Source organism: Corythoichthys intestinalis, chromosome 19, assembly GCF_030265065.1.
Source record: "Corythoichthys intestinalis isolate RoL2023-P3 chromosome 19, ASM3026506v1, whole genome shotgun sequence".
In the NCBI taxonomy this organism is placed as follows: domain Eukaryota; kingdom Metazoa; phylum Chordata; class Actinopteri; order Syngnathiformes; family Syngnathidae; genus Corythoichthys; species Corythoichthys intestinalis.
Window position 1 is genome coordinate 8,302,848 of NC_080413.1, and position 20,758 is coordinate 8,323,605.

Sequence of the window (20,758 nt, forward strand, 5' to 3'; positions counted from 1 at the left end):
CAAAAAAGTAATTAAAAGTAATTAATTAACTCCTGTTTTTAATACAAGGCGTGATATAATCTCTTTTTATAATTTTTGTTCTTTTGTTTTAAACAGTTGTTAATTTTTAGGTGACGGACTGGAACATAATCTAAGCGTTATGATTATGATTCAGGTTTTGAGTTAAGTGTGTGGTCAAGGAATACAGGTAGTCCCTGGGTTACGATGTACCCGACTTACGAGATTTCGACTTTATGAGTCTTGTCTACCATTTTTTTAAATTAAGTTGACTTTTTTTTAGTGATTCATGCTTTTATTTTGGCGCAAGAAGCGTAGAGCAGGTAATACTTCCGCAGGGGACTAAGAGCACATATACACACAAAGAAGAATTTATTTGCGCACACGAAGAAGAGAGCACGCGCACTTACGAGGAAGAGCGCACGCGCAGCCGAGTGAGAGAGAAGGCAACGATTACAGCTGGAAGCCTGCGCTCTTATTTGTTCCTTGTGAAGCATCCACAGAGGAAAAACCTGTATATAACACCTTTTGCACTATTTATTGTCCATTTTACTTGGGGCGAGTAACGAGCTAACTGATAGATGCTAATTGTTTGTGTGGATTGTTATTGCTGTATCAGCAGCGAGTTAGAAACGCAAATTTGAATTGCTGTTATTAAAGATGAAACTGCCTTCATTTAATTTTTGTTTTAGTTTCATTGTGTAAGTGTTGACGTCACGAGCAGCTGAATGAAGTCGGCAAATCACACGGACGTCTGACATCGTCATTTCGGAGCTTAGCTCGTTGTCTAGCTAGGACTTAGCTTCAACGTCTTGCGAGGACAGTACAATGACGTATAATATAGGGTTGGGAATCTCTGGCATGAAGCCAATTCGATATGTATCTAGATACACAGGTTACGATTTGATTAAAAAACGATACATTTTTATGGCCGAGCGATTTGATACGATTCGATTCAGTTTAAGAACGATACGGTTCGATACAGAGTGAAAACGATACGATAGTAAACATTTGTTGTGTGTGTTCGTACAGTATTTTAAACATATAAAAAAAGACCACATTTCTAATAGCAAAATTAAACAACAAAATTTCATACCAATGTTATGTTTTATTTTTTTCTGAAAAAAAAATTAAGGCTTACTGTACGGCCGTCATTTTGTTGGATGGGATTGATAATAAAACTCCAGTGAAAGACAACAATAAAGTGCAGTAATTCAATTACTGTATTTCCTGGTGTTTTGAACACAAGAGGTAAGTAATTTAAGTGCAAACTTTCAACGTAAACATTTATATTAATTATATGCAGCAGCTCTAGAAAAAAATAATTAAACCTGCAATGCTATCATAAATAAATAATAAATTATGCTTTACCACTGGTATAATAGGGGGAATAAAAATATGGCATTTTAGACAGACAGGTCAATAATCATTACTTTAACCTTATACACAGCAAAGTCTTTCACTTATGCCTGTGTTTCCACATTTTTTACTCCTCATCACTGTCCATATATTTTTTGAAGGGCAGATTTTTTCTTGAGAAAGATCAACTAATCCACATGTTCATGTTTAAGTAGACTGCGTTTCGTGGAAGAAAAAAAAATCTCCCAGAGGGTCGTGCTGCCCTTTCCACCATTGTAGTGGGTTATTTTTCAGGGTTAAAAACTCAAGATCTCTGTACCGCTCCACACTACACACTAGCTCTGTCCCATGCGAACAGATCTGGCTGCCTTCCTCACTTCAAAGTCCGACCTTTGTTTTCCTGGGTGCGTAGAAAATCAATCGCTGGACATCGCTGGCGTCGGTGCTCAGCTGTCCATTGTTTTAGCATGTTGCTTCGTTGCCACTACTAGTTTCGTTTTGGGCTGTGAAGAAAACGCTACGGAGCGTACGTTTCAGTGGTTTTGTTAGCTCTCGCGTTGTTATGACACGCCCGTGACGATCGGGTAATGACGGCGACTAGTAGCGGTTCTGCCGAAATGCATGGGAAGTTGAAGCAACCAAGACCGTGAGTTGTGCTTGTCCATATTATATCATGCGTGTGGTCTCAATCTAAATGCGTTGTGTGGCGCAGCATGTGAGGTAAAAGCTAAATTATTATCATACTAAGCAATGGATTGAACGAGGCATTAGAAGCCGATTCTTGTGCTCGCGATAGCCGAATTCTATCTCTACTATCGGTTCATTGAATATTTAATGGCTAATTACTGTCGAATGGTAACTTTACTATCGATACAGCTGTATCTCTCACCTGTAAAACCGGATATCCGGTCGTATCGGTTTATCGTTCTCAAGCTTAGTATAATACATGTTTTTGGATAGTTATTTTGAGATTTGGGGGTGTTTAGGGGTACTTAAAGGGTTAATTCCGACGTACGCGGAAATTCGGGTTACGTTGCCAGCGTAGGAACGGAACTCGTTCGTAACCCGGGGACTATCTGTAATTAAAATTGCATCTCAAGGCATTTCCGCACATTAATTTCATTGAAAAAAATGGTGTTTCAATTCAGAAGCAGCTTTGTCAGTCAACATGTCAGTAAATGGCAGTAAAATTATCAATAAAAATATTGTTTAAAAAGTACGTTTCAGTGCCATTGACGTGCACTAAACATCCCATTCATTTTGATTAGGAGACTCCAAATGAATTGGACGTCTATCAACGTCAATGGCGCTGAATGATTCAAAAAAACAAAATGTTTGCCCCACTTACCCCCTTTCTTGACTTCCACTGACACGAAACAATGTACAATCATGCGGTGCACTTCATGTCCTAGTATAGCATATGCATATTTTATCCACTGTTCTTCAATATTGGATGAAAGACTAAAAGCCTATTAAATATTTCTCAATGCTTGTTGGCAATATTTACTCACCTTGTAAGGAAAAGAGCCTTCTTCATTATAGGTACACTTGAAAATTGTGCTGGCTTTGACATTGATTGAACTTGAGAACTGAACTGTGTCTACTATAGCGGAAGCTCAAAGCAGAAACTTTAAAGAAAGGATGTCAAACGGTTGCCCTCATAAACTCCCTGTACAAAGTTTAAACGTAATACTGGCTCCTTAATCGTCAAATAAATACACCCAAAGAGCGTGCATACCCTCTACTGGCAAACTTGGGAACTACAGGCAACAATAAGTCCGCAATTCATGATAAATGTGCACTGTAATAAGACCGTCATAATTATGACATGACACTATCAAGGGCATTACTGAATGCTCATGACAGATGTCATTAAGTGTCATCCGGCAAATTATGTCACTAACTCAATTTATAACCAGCTCTAAATGACAGCTGTTATAGCATTCCTTAATGCTCATGACAGTCTCATGTCATAATTATGATTGTCTAATGACAGTCTTATGGCGCCACTGTCAAATAAAGTGTTACCAAATTCCATAACTAGCAATTAATGAAACAATTGGAACAGTAACTGAAGACAGACATCATAATGATATTGACGGCACACGAGGCCGATTAATAGGGGGCCTGCATTGTTGGCGTGGCCGTCAAAGCTGACCGAGTGGAATCACAAAGAGCTTTTTTTGTTGAAAATTTTTGTGAATAAATGCTTAAATTCCTAAATTCTTTATAGATACGGACGCAAAGCAGTCTCGATTCTTGGTTAGAAGCAAAAACAACGTGCAGTTAGCATTTTTTTAACGTAAATATGTCTAAGTACAATGCTAGTCTGTGTCAGGAATTCGGGCAGGCAGGTGGTGTAGACCTAAACGCAGGGAAACAAAAAGGCAGGTGGCGGTGAACTCAACAAACGCTTCAATAATTACTGACAAAAACACAAAGTACAACCAAAAGGACTGGGGATCAAAAAGGCAATGTTCAAACAAAACTTACTTCATCGGAGGGACTGGTACACGAGGGCTTGGACAGGACTTGAAATTGACAATGACGCAACAAAGAGTGAACAGAAACTTGGAGTTTATATACACACAGAGACAAGGTGCAACGAGGAACAGATGGGTGACACAGAAGGGTGCAGATTGGCGGATACACTAGGAGCAGGCACAACAGGTGAAATCAATGGGCAATCACAGGAACACGCTAAGAGGGAACCAACACAAAACCTAACAGTCTGTTAGTCAATGTGGCGGCTGCTGTATGTAAACAGAGCTTTTCTGGTGAAAATTCTTAAAAAAGCTTAAATCCCTGAATTCTTTACAGATACGGACGTAAAACAGTCTCAATTCTTGGTTAAAAGCAAAACAAAAAACAAAAAAAACGTGCAGTTAAGCATTTATTTTACGTAAATATGTCAAAGTATGATGCTAGTCTGTCAGTCAATGTGGCGGCCGTCATATGTAAACAGAGCTTTTTCGGTGAAAATTCTTGTGAATAAATGCCTAAATCCCTGAATTCTTTATAGATATGGATGTAAAACCGTTTCGATTCTTGGTTAAAAGCAAAAAAACAAACGTGCAGTTAGCATTTATTTTATGTAAATATGTCGAAGTATGATGCTAGTCTGTTAGACAAGGTGGCGGCAGCCTTACAACAAAGAGCTTTTTACGTTAAAAATTCATGGGAAAAAATGAAAAATATAACAATTACCTTGACTCCTCAAACAAATCACTCCTGAGACAATCCTTCCAGTTTGTATACAGTACAGTTTTTGTACTTTTTCAACATAAATCCGACGTTGGAGCGCTGCATGTGTCGCTGCGACCGACTGCGAATAACTGAAGCGGATTGTGGAATTGCCATCTACTTGAAGGCGGGCAGTGAAAGTCGAATCTGACCCGTCAATATCATTATGAAGTCGATGCTGAAGCATAGAACATGAATTTTGATTGTTGTTTACATCTGTAGCGCTGTAATGTTGGACGACAACAGTGTTGACAGCAGGTGGCAGCAGAGGTTGACTATCTCGCCCATGGGAGCAGTGATGCCCAAATGAAGCTCCTTAAAGCAATGAAGCTTTGCAGCCAATTCGTTCAAAGCTTCATGGTGGTTCATTTGGTCTTATGACAGTCGTATGATGCCGCTGCCAAATAAAGTGTTACCAGTCAATCTCTTTTGGTGTAAATATCCGATTAAATACAGTAAGGACAGCTGCGGTTTATAGTCCAGTGCGGCTTTTCTATGAAGAAATGTGTTTTTGTGTCAAATTTGGTGGTAAGGTGCACCTTATAGTGCGAAAGTTATGGTAATCAGTCCCGAGATTACAAAAAAGTGAAATTATGAGTAAAGCAAATAAATCCAAAATTAAAGACAGAAGAAATAAACACAATTCAATCATTAATATAATATTTTACATGAAAAGAATACAATGAAAATATAAAAATGAATCATTTCACAACAGTAAAGTCAAAATGTTTGAAGCAAATAGATTTTTTTTTTTAAAGTTTGCAAACATTCATCAAATAAAAAATAAGTTCAAATGAACTACGACCACCCGGTGCCCAAACAAGATGCGACGCAATACTGTCATCTTCTGGAAAACTGAAGTAACTACATAAAAGTGCACAATTATTCAAGCCCCAATTGAACAGCTCATGCTAACTCACTAACTGTTTTCAAAGCAGTTCCTACTTGCAACTATTATTAGCTCTTTTGAAGCCATTCTTTTGAAACCCTAAATTTTGTCTTATTTAACAAAACAAGCACTGAAATCCTGAAAGATTGACAAAAACTTGGAAGAAAGTGTCGCGGGCCATTTTGTGAGTGTGTGTGTGGGTGACTGAATACAGCGTGAGTAATCCCCGCTGGAAGCTAGCTTGATTGTGCATGTGATGATTCAATCCAGGCAAAAGGCACTGAGTCACATTGTAAACATGTCAGACGTTTGCTTGCATTATTAACGTAACGAGGAAGATTTTTTTAAATACCTGAATAAATCATAAATATTGTCACTGTTTTCATTTTGAACACATTGGCTGGCATTGACGGCGCGAGGCGTCCAATCCAATTTGACTGGGGGGCAGCCCCCCCAGGCCCCCTATCCCCACCAGTGGCATTGAAACATGATCACTCAGTGTCATAAATGTATCATAAATGCAAACTATTCGACTAAATTGCTCATATTTCTAAAGAAAAATTGTACTGCATAACAGCATAATAATAGCAAATCGCCACACAACACAAACACACGGTGCATAAATAAAACTAACAGTAAATGGACTTTAATGAATTATGAACACACATAGCCACTAACTACTACTACGTTGGGAAAGAATTAGCTGTTAGCAAAAGTAAAAATAACGAATAATTTTTGTACAACCTGAAACCTTGCTGGGAATTCTAGCATCAATATACCATATCAAAGCATATGGTGATATAAAAATGGCCACGTGTTTCTTTTTATCGCGCACTTGCTAGCTTCATGCTAATGTACAGTGGTAGGAGGACTTACTAACCCACATTGCCACCAAAACTACATTGGGAAAGAATTAGCCGTTAGCAAAAATAAAAATAATAACTTTGTTTACAACCCAAAGGCAGGCTGGGAATTCTATCATCAATACACGATATATCGTGGCATATTCATTAATTCATTATAAAATCATTATGACGTTTGGAAAGAATTAGTCATTAGCAAAAGTAAAAATAATTAATAACTTTGTTTACAACCAGAAGGCATGTTGGGAATTCTCAATAACATGAACATACTAAATAAAGGCATAGGGTGATATAAAAATGGTGACACATTTCTTTTTATCGCGCGCTTGCTAGCTTAATGCTAATGTACTACCATTTTTTAATAAAAAAATCACAACAACCTAAAAATCAAGTTTAAAAATTGTGAAAAGATATGAAAGGAAAAATAATATTTCTGGGCATTTTGTCACTGTCGTTAATTTAAAAAATGTCTTTTAACTGCAAACTATTCGACTATGGTACAAAAAAATAATAAATGGAACTGAATACCAGCCACTAGATGTCCCTATTCTGTCCCTATATAGCCTGGGGTGTGATAAATCACCACACAACACACATAAATAAAACTAACAGTAAATAGACATAAATGAATTACGACCACACATCGCCGCTAATACCACATGGGGAAAGAAATAGCCATTAACAAAAAGTAAAAACGATTAATAATTTTTTACAAAAAGGCCGCCACAAACTGGGAACTATAGAATCAATATACTACATCAAGGGATTTGGTGATATAAAAATGTCCACACATTTCATTTTATCGAGCGCTTGCTAGCTTAATGCTAATGTACAATGGCAGATGGCATTGTATAAAAACTACTAGTTAAAAAAAACATAAAAACATAAAAATTAAGTTTAAAAAAAACATGAAAAGATATGAAATTTAAAAAAATATATTTTGGATCATTTTGTCACTCTCGTAAATTTAGAAAAAAGTATCATAACAGCAAACTATTCGACGAAAGTGCTAATATTTCTAAAACAGTACTGAATACCAGCCACTAGATGTCCCTATACTAGCAAACCTGGGGTGTGATAAATCACCACACAACACAAGCATATGGTGCATGAATAAAACTAACAGTAAATGGACATTAATGAATTGTGAACACACATGGCCACCAATACCACACGGGGAAAGAATTAGCCATTAGCAAAAAGTAAAACCAATTAATAACTTTTTACAAAAGGCCGTCACAATACATGCTGGGAACTATAGAATCGATATACTATATCAAGGGAATTGGTGATATAAAAATGTCCACGCATTTCTTTTCATCGAGCGCTTGCTAGCTTAATGCTAATATACTACGGTAGACGCCATTGTATTAAATTTACCAGTTAAAAAATCTACAGAAGCAAAGATTATAATCAATATATATGTATATTAATATAAAAAATATATTTCTTTCTATCGAGCGCTTGCTAGCTTAATTCTAACGTACAACGGTAGACAGCATTGTGTAAAAACGACCAGTTAAAAAATATAAACATAAAATCAAGTTTAAAAGAAACATGAAACAAATAAATAAAAATAGTAAAATACTGTAATGTTTTGAGCCATTTTGTCACTCTCGTATATTTAAAAAACATATCATAACCGCAAACTATTTGACTAGAGTGCTAATATTTCTAGACAAAAAACAAAACAAAAAACAGCCACTAGATGTCCCTATACTAGCAAACGTTGGGTATAATAAATCACCACATAACAAAACATATGGTGCATAAATAAAACTAACAGTAAATTGACATTAATGAATTACAAACACACAAAGCCACTACTACCACATGAGGAAAAAATTTGTCATTAGCAAAAAGTAAAAATGATTAATAACTTTTTACAAACGGCCGCCACAAAGCATGCTGGGAACCATACAATCAATACTATATACTACATCAAGGGATTTGGTGATATAAAAATGTCTTCACATTTCTTATTTTTTAACGTTGCTAACTTAATGCTAATGTACAAAGGTAGACGCCCATGTATTAATTGTATTAAATCTACCTGTTAAAAAAATCCACAAAAAACATCCAAAGGTATGAAATTAAAAAAATAATATTTTGGGCCATTTTGTCACTTTTGGAAATTTATGAAAATATATCATAACTGCAAACTGGACTCGACTCTCATATTTCTAAAAGAAATGCTAAATAACGGCCACTAGACATCCCCATATTAACAAACCATTGGTGTGATAAATCACCACACAACGCAAAACTATGGTGCAAAAATAAAATTGTCAATGAAAAATGAATGAATCATGAAGTGGTGAATACTACTAGTACATTGAGAAAGAATTACCCACTCACAAAAGGTAACTGAAAGGCATGCTGGGAATTCCAGCATTAATGTACTATTTCGTGGTGTATGGTTATCGTGATATTTAATAGCCATATTGTCAAAGATGTTTTCCCACTATAATCTTACTAGAAAATATTCCTTCCTCCATTATACTCTGAGAACACAAAGATTCCGCTTCCCCTTCCTCCATGCAATGTCACAGTGTTAATGGCATACCTGTGCTCACAGCTGGCAGTCGCCATGGAAACGCATCACCTAGCAGCAGCACGAAATGTGCGGACACATCGTGCGTTATCAGTCAACATGTCCGTAGAATGTTAATCATGTTAAACCAAACACAAGTGGAGAAGTTAATGGAATAAAAAGTCGTCGTCCCTGTGCTAAATGAGTCATAGCGCAAAAGTCTCGCCACGGTGATGTCATGCTACATTCATGTCTGACGCAATTGGAGATGAAAGGTTATGAATTTTTCAGAGCACCACTACAGAAAGCAACATGTTTCGTTTCTTGTACTAAATATAGAAAGTATAGGGGGAGAAATATGTACTTGTTGGAAGGTATGTCCAAAAAAAAAAAAAAATAAATAAGGGAAGGATGGGGAAATATGACAAGAATATTACGGAAAAAAGGATTACATTGAAAAAAATATATATTTGTCTCACCCACCCGGGCGGTATCGCTCCTTTCAAGCTCGGGTCCTCTACCATAAGCCTGGGAGCTTGAGGGTTCTGCACAGGATCTTAGCTGTCCCTAGGATTGCGCTCTTCTGAACGGAGATGTCGGTCCTGTCCTGGTCCATGTCCTGGTATCTGTTTGAGCCATGGGGGTGACTGCCCCTAGTGTCCCGATCACTACTGGCACCACTCTTGCCTTCACTCCCGAAATCCAACTCTTCCCTCAACCCTTGATATTTCTCCAGCTTTTCGTGTTCTTTTTTCCTGATTACTACTGCTGACTATGTCAGGCTGGTTGGCCATCACCAGTTTGTCTGTCTGGATCTGGAAGTCCCACAGGACTTGGCTCGGTTGTTCTCGACCACTTTTGTCGCCCACCTTGACTCCGGGGTCTCCAGTCCGTACTCGGCTGTACTCGACTATGCCTGCTACCTGGTTATGTGATTCCATGTATACCTTGCCTGCCAGCATCTTACACCCTGCTGTGATGTCTCAGGGGCCTCTATTGATCTTGTGTTTAGGGCTGCCATGATCAGTGCCTCCATGCTGTCTTTCAGTATGGCCTTTTGGTCAGACATGGTATGTTTTTCCCATGTCAGCTACCTCCTCCTCCTTACTGGGCTTCTGTTGCCTGAGGCATTCACCAAGCAGGTCATCACTGGGGGCCATTTTCATGATGTCTTGGAGGGATGTAGTTTCCTCCAGGATAGTGGCTCCGATGCTCACTCCTCGGCCTGCCGCTTTCCGCTTTGTAAGGAGCTTCCTTGCTTCTTCCTGGCTTCTCTTGATGTCGGTAGCCCCTTCAGTTGAGATCACCGTTCGCCCACACTTACCTAGTCCGGCAGCAATCTCAATCCTTATTCTGGCCTCTACTTCTCCTGTGTACCTCTTTGGGCGGCTTAGGTGTAGATGTTGCGTTTACATCCTCCAGTAGATATTCTGATGGTACTTTGTTTGTTGGGAGCATCCTGCTCATCTGTGCCTCATCAATCTCTGACTATGATATATGTGATGTGTTCTTCTTGCAGATATTAGAACACTGAGCTAGTAGCATTTTCTTTGTCTGTGGTAGTAACCATTCTTCCAACTCTCTGTACATACCCCCTTGCAAATCAAAACGTTTGTTCTTCTTTTTCCCCAAATTAGCATTGATAAGAGAATCGATAAAGAATCGAGTCGTTAAGCAATATCGATAATGGAATCGGAATCGTAAAAATCCTATCAATTCCCATCCCTACTCCCACCTAAAAAATTTTTTTTTTTTAAATTAAAAATGTATTTATTCAGATTTAGCATCGGAAAGAGATACATATAAGACGTTTTTTCAAAAAAAACTTTTATGGCTATCTATTTTTAATAAATAGTTTATAAGCACTTCAAATGTAATAATTATGATAAGTTTTAAACGTGTTAATGTCCCACCGAATTAATTTTAAACAAGAATAAAGTACAAAAATGCTTGTCTTTACTAAATGCTTCATTGAGTGAGTCCACTCAAATCAGCTCAAGCTGCTCACTTACACACAATGAGTTGCCACAGCAGCTGTTTAACAAGTTAAACCATGATTGACGCATGCGGCGCTTTGAAGTTTCTGCTTCTAAGCATCTCTGGCACGATCGAACCTAAACGTCTTAATAAGCAACTTCAGTGCACTGCCAGGGAGAGTGAGACTACGTGATTGAATCGGGGCAGCTCATCTGTATTTAGTTATCTATTTTTTAATTGGAAAAAAATATCCGCGATGGACTGATGACGCGAGCTTTGAAGCGCGAAGTAGTGAGGGATCACTGTAATTGTCCAATAGTTGGACGATCCACTAGGGGTCGCACCTGGGCCAAGTTCAGATTTGTTCCGCCACTGGTCCAATCCAGTCAAAATTAATTGGACGTCTAGCGCTGTCAATGGCAGCCAGTGAACTAACGTAGACATTTGTCTAAGATTTTTTTAAACAGTGACGCCTTTTTAAAAACGATACATCCATTCTTGGTGGTAGTATATCGATCAACTTTATGGCTACAAAATATCACTATATATTCGATATATTTGTCACATCCGACTTAGTACATTTGTATGAACACTATTTTCACGTACTTAAACATTCCTCCAATGCTTTATCATGCGCCTTGTATAATTAATCACAGCCAAACTCTTTTTTGACATAATTTCAATGAACGTACGCGTCGCATTAACTGTAGTTTTCACTATTAAACATTCTCTTTCTCCATCCTACTCACAGAAGGAAATGTCTTCCCTCCCTCAGTTAAAAGCTTTCTGTTTGACGCGCACTTGGAGAGCAGAACATCACGTCGTAAGAGAGGCGCCAGTGAAAAGAGGCTCCTTGTGTGATTCACCATCTGTGGTTAAAAGCGCTCGTGTGCTTGGCGAGCGCCTCCGACGCCGTGACTGACACGGGGAAGAAAGGCATTAAAATCCAGACGGGAGGAGGAGATACTGGTGTTAAACTCAAATCAGCGCCGATGGCGGGGATAGACGTCCAATACATTTGGAATGAAGCCATTGGGTAAATTTAGTGGGGTTTTGGTGATGATTGATAGTGATTTTAAGTGAGTTTATCACTATTAGATGTCTAATCCATTTGAACTGGAAGGCTGGCAGCGAATGAACATTCGTTCATTCGCTGCCAGCGCTCCCAGTCCAAATGGATTGGACGTATTTTACAGCAAATTTGACCCAATTTTAAGAAAATATGTACATTAGCTGCAAATTTTAGCTCAGATGTGACTTTGCGTAGCAAAATTTCCCCGCTAAACATTCCAAAAACACGTTTAATCGATTCAGATTTACAAAGTTTCAAACAATTTGTTTTGTAAAAGGTACTCTGAAATACTCTCAAAATATACTATGACCATCGTTTATTTCCTTACCCCAAATTTACAGCTATTAGCATAAAGATGCTAATTTCAGACCTATTAATTCTACGTCATTCTGAAGTCAAATTTAGCAAGATTTCCCATAAGAACCCCACTAATTGTAGCATAGCTTGCGGATATCTGAACATAGAAGTCATTGATTAGCTGCACATATTAGCTCACATGTGACCTGGCATAGCAAAAATGTCCTCGCTAAATGTTCCAAAAACAGGTTTAATCGATTCAAATTTTTAAAGTTTGAAACAATTTGTTTTGTAAAAGTTACTCCAGTAAAAACAGCCTGACAATTGCTCATTTCCTTACCCCAATTTACGGCTATTAGCATAAAATTGCTAATTTTAGACCCATTAATTGTACGTCATTTTGAACTCAAATTTAGCTGGATTTCCCATAATACCCCCACTAATTTTAGCATAGCTTGCAGCTATCTGAACATAGCAGTCATTGATTAGCTGCACATATTAGCTCAAATGTGACCTGGCATAGCAAACTGTCCCTTCTTAAACGTCCAAAAAACATGATTAGCCGATTCAAATTTATAAAGTTTCAAAAGATTTGTTTTTTAAAAGGTACTCTCATAAGACATCCTAAATCATCTCAAAATATAACATGACAATTGCTCATTTTCTTACCCCAATTTACAGCTTTTAGCATAAAGACGCTAATTTCAAATCCATTAATTCTATATAATTCTGGACCAAAATTGAGTGGGATTTCCCATAATACCCCCACTAATTTTAGCATAGCTTGCGGCTATCTGAACATAGTAGTCATTTATTAGCTGATCATATTAGCTCACATGTGCCCTGGCGTAGCAAAATGTCTTGCTAAACGTTCCAAAAGCATGCTTAACTGATTTAAATTTACAAAGTTTCTAACAATTTGTTTTGTAAAATGTATTCCAGTAAGACATCCGAAATAATCTCAAAATAAAGCATGAAAATTGCTCATTTCCTTACCCCAATTTACAGCTATAAACATAAAGATGCTAATTTCAGACCTAATAATTCAATGTCATTCTGAACCAAAATTGAGTGGGATTTCCCATAAAACCCCCAGTGATTTTAGCATAACTTGCGGCTATCTGAACATATCAGTCATTGATTAGCTGCACATATTAGCTCACATGACCTGGCATAGCAAAATGTCCTCGCTAAACGTTCTGAAAACACATTTAATCGATTCAAATTTACAAAGTTTGAAAAGATTTGTTTTGTAAAAGGTACTCTAGTGTGACATCCTAAATAATCTCAAAATATAGCATGACAATCGCTTATTTCCTTACCCCAATTTACGGCTATTAGCACAAAGATGCTAATTTCAGAACCATTTATTCTACGCCATTCTGAACCAAAATTGAGCGGGACATCCCATAAGACCCTAACTAATTTTAGCATAGCTTGCGGCTATCTGAATATAGCAGTCATTGATTAGCTGCACATATTAGCTCACATGTGACCTGGCAGAGCAAAACGTCCTAGCTAAACGTTCCATAAACCCATTTTTCCGATTCAAATTTACAAAGTTTCAAAAAATTTGTTTTGTAAAAGGTACTCCAGTAAGACATCCTAAATAATCTCAAAACACAACATGATAATTGCTCATTTCTTTACCCCAATTTACGCCTATTAACATAAAGATGCTAATTTCAGACCCATGAATTCTATGTCATTCTGAACCCAAATTCAGCATAATTTCGTATAAGACCCCCACTAATTTTAGCATAGCTTGTGGCTAGCTGAACATTGCAGTCATTGACGTGTTGCAAATATTAGCTCACATGTGACCTGGCATAGCAAAATGTCCATGCTAAACTTTCCAAAAAAATACGTTTAATCGATTCAAATTTACAAAGTTTCAAACAATTTTTTCCTTACCCCAATTTACAGCTATTAGCATAAAGATGCTAATTTCAGACCCATTAATTCTCCATCATTCTGAACCCAAATTTAGCAGGATTTCCCATAAGACACCCACTAATTTTAGCATAGTTTGCGGCTAGCTGAACATAGCAGTCATTGATTAGCTGCACATATTAGCTCACATGTGACCTAGCATAGCAAATTGTCCTCAATAAACGGACCAAAAACACGTTTAACGAATTCACATTTACAAATTTTCAAAATATTTGTTTTGTAAAAGGTACTCCAGTCAGACATCCTAAATAATCTCAATATATTGCATGACAATAAATTATTTCTTTACCCCGATTTACGGCTATGAGCATAAAGATGCACATTTCAGGCCTATTAATTATACTTCATTCTGAACCCATATTTAGCAGGATTTCCCATAAGACCCTCACTAATTTTAGCAAAGCTTGCGGCTAGCTGAACATGGCAGTCATTGATTAGCTGCACATAGTAGCTCACGTGTGACCTGGCATAGAAAAATGTCCTCGCTAAATGTTCCAAAAGCACGTTTTATCGATTCAAATTTACAAAGTTTAAAACAATTTGTTTTGTAAAAGGTACTCCAGTAAAACATCCTAAATAATCTCAAAGTACAACATGGCAATCACTCATTTCCTTACGCCAATTTACCCAATTAACGGGTCTTAAATTAGCATAAAGATGCTATTTTAAGATCCGTTAATTCTCTGTCATTCTGAACCCAAATTTAGTAGGATTTCCCATAAAACCCACACTAATTTTAGCATAGTTTGCGGCTATATGAACATAGATTACATTAGATTACATTAGGGTTAGGGTTACCTATATTACATTATAACATTGATTAGCCGAACATATTAGCTCACGTGACCTGGCATCGCAAAATGTCCTCACTAAATGTTCCATTAATCAATTTTATCGATTCAGTTACATCATCATGAAATAAACATTGTGACGTTTTCAAAAAAATTCATTTTGTAAAACAATATCAAAAATAATGTCAAAATAAAGCATTTCTTTACTGTTTTTGTCACGCCCTAATTTAAGGCTATTAGCATAATGATGCTAATTTCAGACCCATTAAATCTAAGTCATTCTGAACCCAAATTTAGCAGAATTTCCCAAAGAACACCCACTAATTCTAGCATAGCTTGCAGCTTTCTTAACATGGCAGTCACTGATTACATTGAAACAGTTTTTTGGATAAAAATCAGTGGTATAAAAAAGTGGTTTGGATATAAATCCGTCTCATCCCGTCAGATCTGGAATTAAACGGCTCAAAAAGAGGACTAATTACATTAGAAAAAAGCGGATTAAAAATATATCTCCATTAAAAAAAAAAAAAAATGGATGAAGGTCATTGCATTCTCGCGAAATGGGAGTCAAAATGGCTGGCCAGTCGCTCTAATCTCCTTAGCGCTTCAAAGGCACGATGCTAATGTCGGCGGGCGTACGGGATTAAACGCATTTCGACGCAAATGAAGCTTGCTAAAAATAGACGCGCTGTTTGCTTTAAACTCGGCGTGGCTATTCATGGACGTGAGGCCAGCTGGTGATGACTCATGGGAATGCTGCGATCGATATGTAAACAAAAACATGGTGGATTTGCTTTCGGAAACATGAGAGGAAATTCCTTGTACGGTCAATTTTTAGCATACTGTGGCTTCAAAAATGATTTTTCTTTTGGTTGGTTTGTGTAGGTTAAAGCATGACGGCTGCGGCAGGCGTGCTAACAGGTTTGGCCAAACTCAAGCGCCAGGATTCGGCACGTTCTCAGCAACGGCCTTTACCGGCGACGTCTGCAGGTTTGGCCGACGGTGCCCAAGAAGGAGCTCCGAGGTTAGAAGTCTTGTAATGTTATGGTCGTGTACTAATGTTATGGACTTTCATTTAAAAAAAAAAAAAAAAAAACAAAAACCATTGATGGAAATATGTTTTCAATTCATTTGAACTTGGAGGGCTAGCAGCACTTTAAAAAAGCCATGAAAAAAATACAGCAAAATGTTCTTATACTGGATTAGAGATAAAGATTTACCATGAAAACAATAAGTGTAGATCTGTATAGAAAATACTGTTGGTTATAAGCCTGGCGGGCCACCTCAACAGGCTTTCTTTCCCTAGCCAGGATAAACAAATGTATGCACATTTTAAGCAAATTTTAACCACACATAGTATCTTTTCTCATATTTACTGTTTGACTGTTTGTAATACTCTAACACACCCAATATAAAATAAATAGCATTTATACCATAGTTTGAGAAAAACAAGCAGAATATATTTGATATGATGAACAGTTGGACTTGAAATAATTAGAATTCGCAGTGCCAAGACAACTGACAGATAAGGGCAGAACAGATACAGGACGCCTTCTGACCAGGATGGCCTAGCGAGCGCGTCATGCAGCTGACTGATAAAGATTGACGCTGACAAGCAGGTGATAGGCAAGACTTCCACAAGCTCACGTTTGCACCACCAAATCAGCTATTCTGGACAGTCCAGAACAAATGGCGGGACATCTTGTCTTGCCACAAGGAACATCTGATAACGAGGAACCTGCGACTGAGAAGGTGACACTCAGTGTCACATGGCGCTGAGGTGACAAAATGCTCAACTCTCGTTGCCCTGACAACAGTAACGCTCGAAAACCTCCTTCCCACTCTACACAGAGAATAATCCTAAACAACGCCCAAACACACCCTTCTTTCGGACCATGACCCGCCTCACCAGAGCCTTTAAAAGACTGAATGTTTAACTAATTGTTGTCTTTTCTCGGGAATCTTTAGTTGGCTTATCATATGGTGACCCTGGATCCAGTTTACCTCCTCGACTGGGTCTCTCTGTGCTGTATGATTGCTGCCGACTTGTCCAAAGACAAAATTGTTCACCTCCCCAAGGCTGGAAAGTTTCGTTTCTCGTATTTACTGTTTATATGACTCTAACACACCCAATATAAAATTAATAGCACTTATACCATCGTTTAAGGAAATCAAGCAGAATGCAGGGCATAAAAGATACATGACGCCTTCTTATCATGGAAGCCAAATGTGTGCGTCATGTAACTGACTGAGCAAGATTGACAGCCCATGTCTGCACCACCAACTCTCGCAATTAGTTCTCCCGGACAGTCCAGAACAAATGGTGGGACACCCTGTCTCAACACAAGGAACACCGGAGAACGCCCGATATCCAACGGATAACACGACTGATAAGCCTCCAAGAGCCCCTTTGACGCTGAGGTGGCAAAATCCACAACCTTTGTTGCCCTCACAACAGTAACTCCCAAATCCTCCTGTCCAATCCACAAACAGACAATAATCCCAAACACACCCTTCTTCCTGCCCACGGCCCGCCCTGTGAGAGCCTTCAAAAGACTGAATGTTTAACTAAGCGATGTCATTTTTCCCGAGAACCTTTTGTTGACATGTGATATGGTGACCTTGATCGCTGTCGAGCTGAATAAATTGTCAACTTGTGTTTCAAAGTTTATTCCCAGCTTTTAAAATGGAGCCTGTACAAGGCGTTACGACTAAGGTGAACGCGCAGTTTGGCCGGGTTGTCGGAGTTCCGCCAGCCCGTGTCGTTGGAATTGCGCTAGCACAGTTCCGGCGGTTCGGTTGGCGTAATTCCGGCAATCTGTCAATTTAACATGGTGGGCCACTGGTGGTTCTCTTCCACCAGGCTTGACAAATTTTCTGGAGAAATTTTGAATATTGTAACATCAAAAAAGTTCAGAAACCTTCAATTTTACATTAATATTTCGATAAAAACCTTTTTTTTTCTCCAAAGTAAAATTTCCAAGAATGTTGAGCCAACCTTAGTTTTTTGCGCAGCGAAGTTATGTTAAAAAATATGGTCAACTAGTTCAGTGGACAATTGTTACAGTTATTGTACACACAGTTAACATTCATCTTTTCCTTATTAAAGTTAGTCACCAGATAGGATAACTTGTGTCTAGTCAGCCTTTCCTATGCCATGTGCAATGTAGTCTATGTATTCTATTCTATGGTCTATGTTGCTTTCCTGTTTGTTTTCATCTGAATAAAGAGGGTTGCGATTACAGCAACCAGGGGGAGCAGCGACCAACCTCCACAAAAGCTACATTGACTACCTGCGTGTTTGTTTTTAGCATAGCTAGGTGTACATAAACCTAGCTTCAAGTCTAACAACAATGTTGGTGGAAAAATAAAACTGTCAAATTTTCAGTTAAATGCCAACAACTTCATTGCCAGAATGCTATGATAAAAAAAGAGTTGCTGTCAATAGAAGTTGAATGGAACTTTTAGAACTCCAATTGCCTGTACCTTGCGTGTCATTCCCCCAGAAAACGAAAGCGGCGCACCGACGTGGTTGTCGTGCGCGGTCGCTTGCGCCTCTACTCCGCCTCGGGCTTCTTCCTCCTCCTGGGTCTCCTCGTTCTAGCCGCGGGGATCGCCATGGCCACCTTGGGCTACTGGCCGCCATCTTCGGGTCAAAGCCCGCCCGGCGGAGGAGGACCCGAGTCATCTGCAACGGATGTGGACCTCTTGAAAAACTCTACTACAAGTCCGAACGTAAAAGGTAATCAGAAAAGGATGGCAATTTCTTTAAAACTGATTTCTTCAGATTTGTTTTGCGCTCAGGTCAGCCCACTAGGCAGCCAGACGGAGGCGTCCTCACCCGCTTCCTGGAGCGGCATCGGCACTCAGAGAAGATGAAGATGTTCGGGCCCTTCACCATGGGCATCGGGATTTTCATATTCATCTGCGCTAACGCCATTCTTCATGAGAACAGAGACAGAGAAACAAAGGTGAGAATCTTGGGCACACTGTTAAAAAAAAAAAAACGGTTAGCTGACAGTTCAGTTGAACAACAAACCACATTATCACTGCAGCAGTTGAGCGTGCTGACTACTGAACTAACAATCTACTTCAGGGGTGTCCAAACCGGTCCTTAAGGGCCACTGTGGGTCCAGGTTTTTGTTCCTACCAATCGAACACAGACAGTTAAAACTACATATGACGTGACAAAAAATGATACCATGACTGATAAGTAGTGGTGTCAACAATAATCGACGGCGGCGATGCATCCCGATGCGGGGCATGGACGATTCGATTCGATGCGGGCAACAAGCCGAATCGATTCAGCGCATTTTAAAATATATAAGTATGTTCAAAAATCTTCCCTGCGCAATTCCGGTGATGCAACGGATTTGGTTTCCCCATTTGCATTATTATTCTCATGTTTCATTTTTTACACACCGCATAACTCTGGTCAAGTTTCCCACCAACCTCGTAGAAGCCAAAATGTCTCCAGATGTCTGCTTTCAATGTCTTAGGTGCATCAATAATCTTTCTCGCTCCCTCTTTCTCCGCTTCAGCCATTGTTATGTTATGTCCTATCTCTTAGAGGTTAGATCTTGTGCCCGAACCAGATTAACATTTTGGGCCCGACCCGAGACCCGCCTGTTTTTTTTTTTTTTTTATATTAAATTTTCCCAGCGTTATTTCGTTGTGTAAATGCTTTTATAATGTTCATAAAAATATGTAAACTATTTAAACATTAAGAAAACTTGCGTTTTTCTCTGCCAACTGAGAATTCGTTACGAAAGACACTTTTATTTATGCACACAAAGGCAACACAAATGTGATCCTTTTGAATCTTCTCCTCTGTGTGTCTGCAAAATCGCATGGTTTTTTTTTTTTTTTTGGTGTGTTTTTTTTGCTTTTTTATATTAAACTTTCCCGGCGTTATTTCGGTGTGTAAATGCTTTTTTAATGATCATAAAAATATGTAGACTATTTAAACATTAAGAAAACTTGCATTTTTTTCTGCCAACTGAGAATTCATTACGAAGGACACTTTTATTTATGCACACAAAGGCAACAGAAATGTGATCCTTTTGAATCTTCTCCTCTGTGTGTCTGGAAAACCCAAGTTTTTTTTTTTTTTTTTTTTTTTTAATATTAAATTTTCCCAGCGTTATTTCGTTGTGTAAATGCTTTTATAATGATCATAAAAATATGTAGACTATTTAAACATTAAGAAAACGTGCGTTTTTTCTGCCACCTCGAAGAAATGAAAATAAATTGCTGGTGCTGCGTTTTTTCCCCCCGCGTCACTCCCAAAAAAAAAAAGAAAAAATTTTTTTTTCGGGTTTTTCGGGCTGGGCCTGCAAATCTAGTTGATTGATCGGGCTTCAATACCAGCGGGCTGTGTCAGGTCGGGCTGGATTTTTTTAGGCCCGATCTAACCTCTATTGCACATATATAGTGGGCTAGGCCTACATTTTACTTTTGTTCTACATTGCAATTTAGTTGATGTTTTGTTTGTAACTGAACTGATCCCTGGAATGATATTGCGTTAATGATGCTGCTGCACGACAATATTTTCTTTGTCGTTTTCTTTAATATTTACTTGTATATTTTTATTGATGGGTCGTTGTGACTAAAATACAGTGACTGTTATTACTGATTTTGCACAGGAGTTCAGATGTTGCACTGTGTGAAAGGCTGCTACTATGTGTAAAAAAAAAAAAAAGAGAAAGCCCTGGTCTCATTCAAAGCACTAATTAAATGCTGTGATCAGTTTTTTTTTTTTTAATATATATATCTGAAAGTATT

At 38.3% G+C, this 20,758-nt stretch overlaps 2 protein-coding genes across 4 annotated transcripts in view; one reads left to right on the forward strand and one right to left on the reverse strand.

Moving 5' to 3' along the window:
- tmem244 (transmembrane protein 244) overlaps positions 1–20,758 on the reverse strand; it is a 79,543-nt gene that overhangs the window by 17,920 nt on the left and 40,865 nt on the right. The window contains exons 4-5 of one of the 3 annotated variants that reach the window (XM_057823042.1): positions 18,816–18,915; positions 18,461–18,662 (exon numbers count right to left, since the gene is read on the reverse strand). The gene's annotated coding sequence lies outside the window, so the exon portion shown is untranslated. Of the gene's footprint in view, positions 1–12,899; positions 12,913–18,460; positions 18,663–18,815; positions 19,643–20,758 lie in introns of those variants that run through there. The other 2 variants (XM_057823043.1, XM_057823044.1) reach the window with 2 other exon arrangements.
- tmem200a (transmembrane protein 200A) overlaps positions 1–20,758 on the forward strand; it is a 32,566-nt gene that overhangs the window by 1,950 nt on the left and 9,858 nt on the right. The window contains exons 2-4 of the mRNA XM_057823041.1: positions 15,860–15,998; positions 18,481–18,716; positions 18,779–18,945. Of these exons, the coding sequence (XP_057679024.1) occupies positions 15,868–15,998; positions 18,481–18,716; positions 18,779–18,945 (534 nt within the window). The 5' untranslated portion in view covers positions 15,860–15,867. The remainder of the gene's footprint in view (positions 1–15,859; positions 15,999–18,480; positions 18,717–18,778; positions 18,946–20,758) is intronic.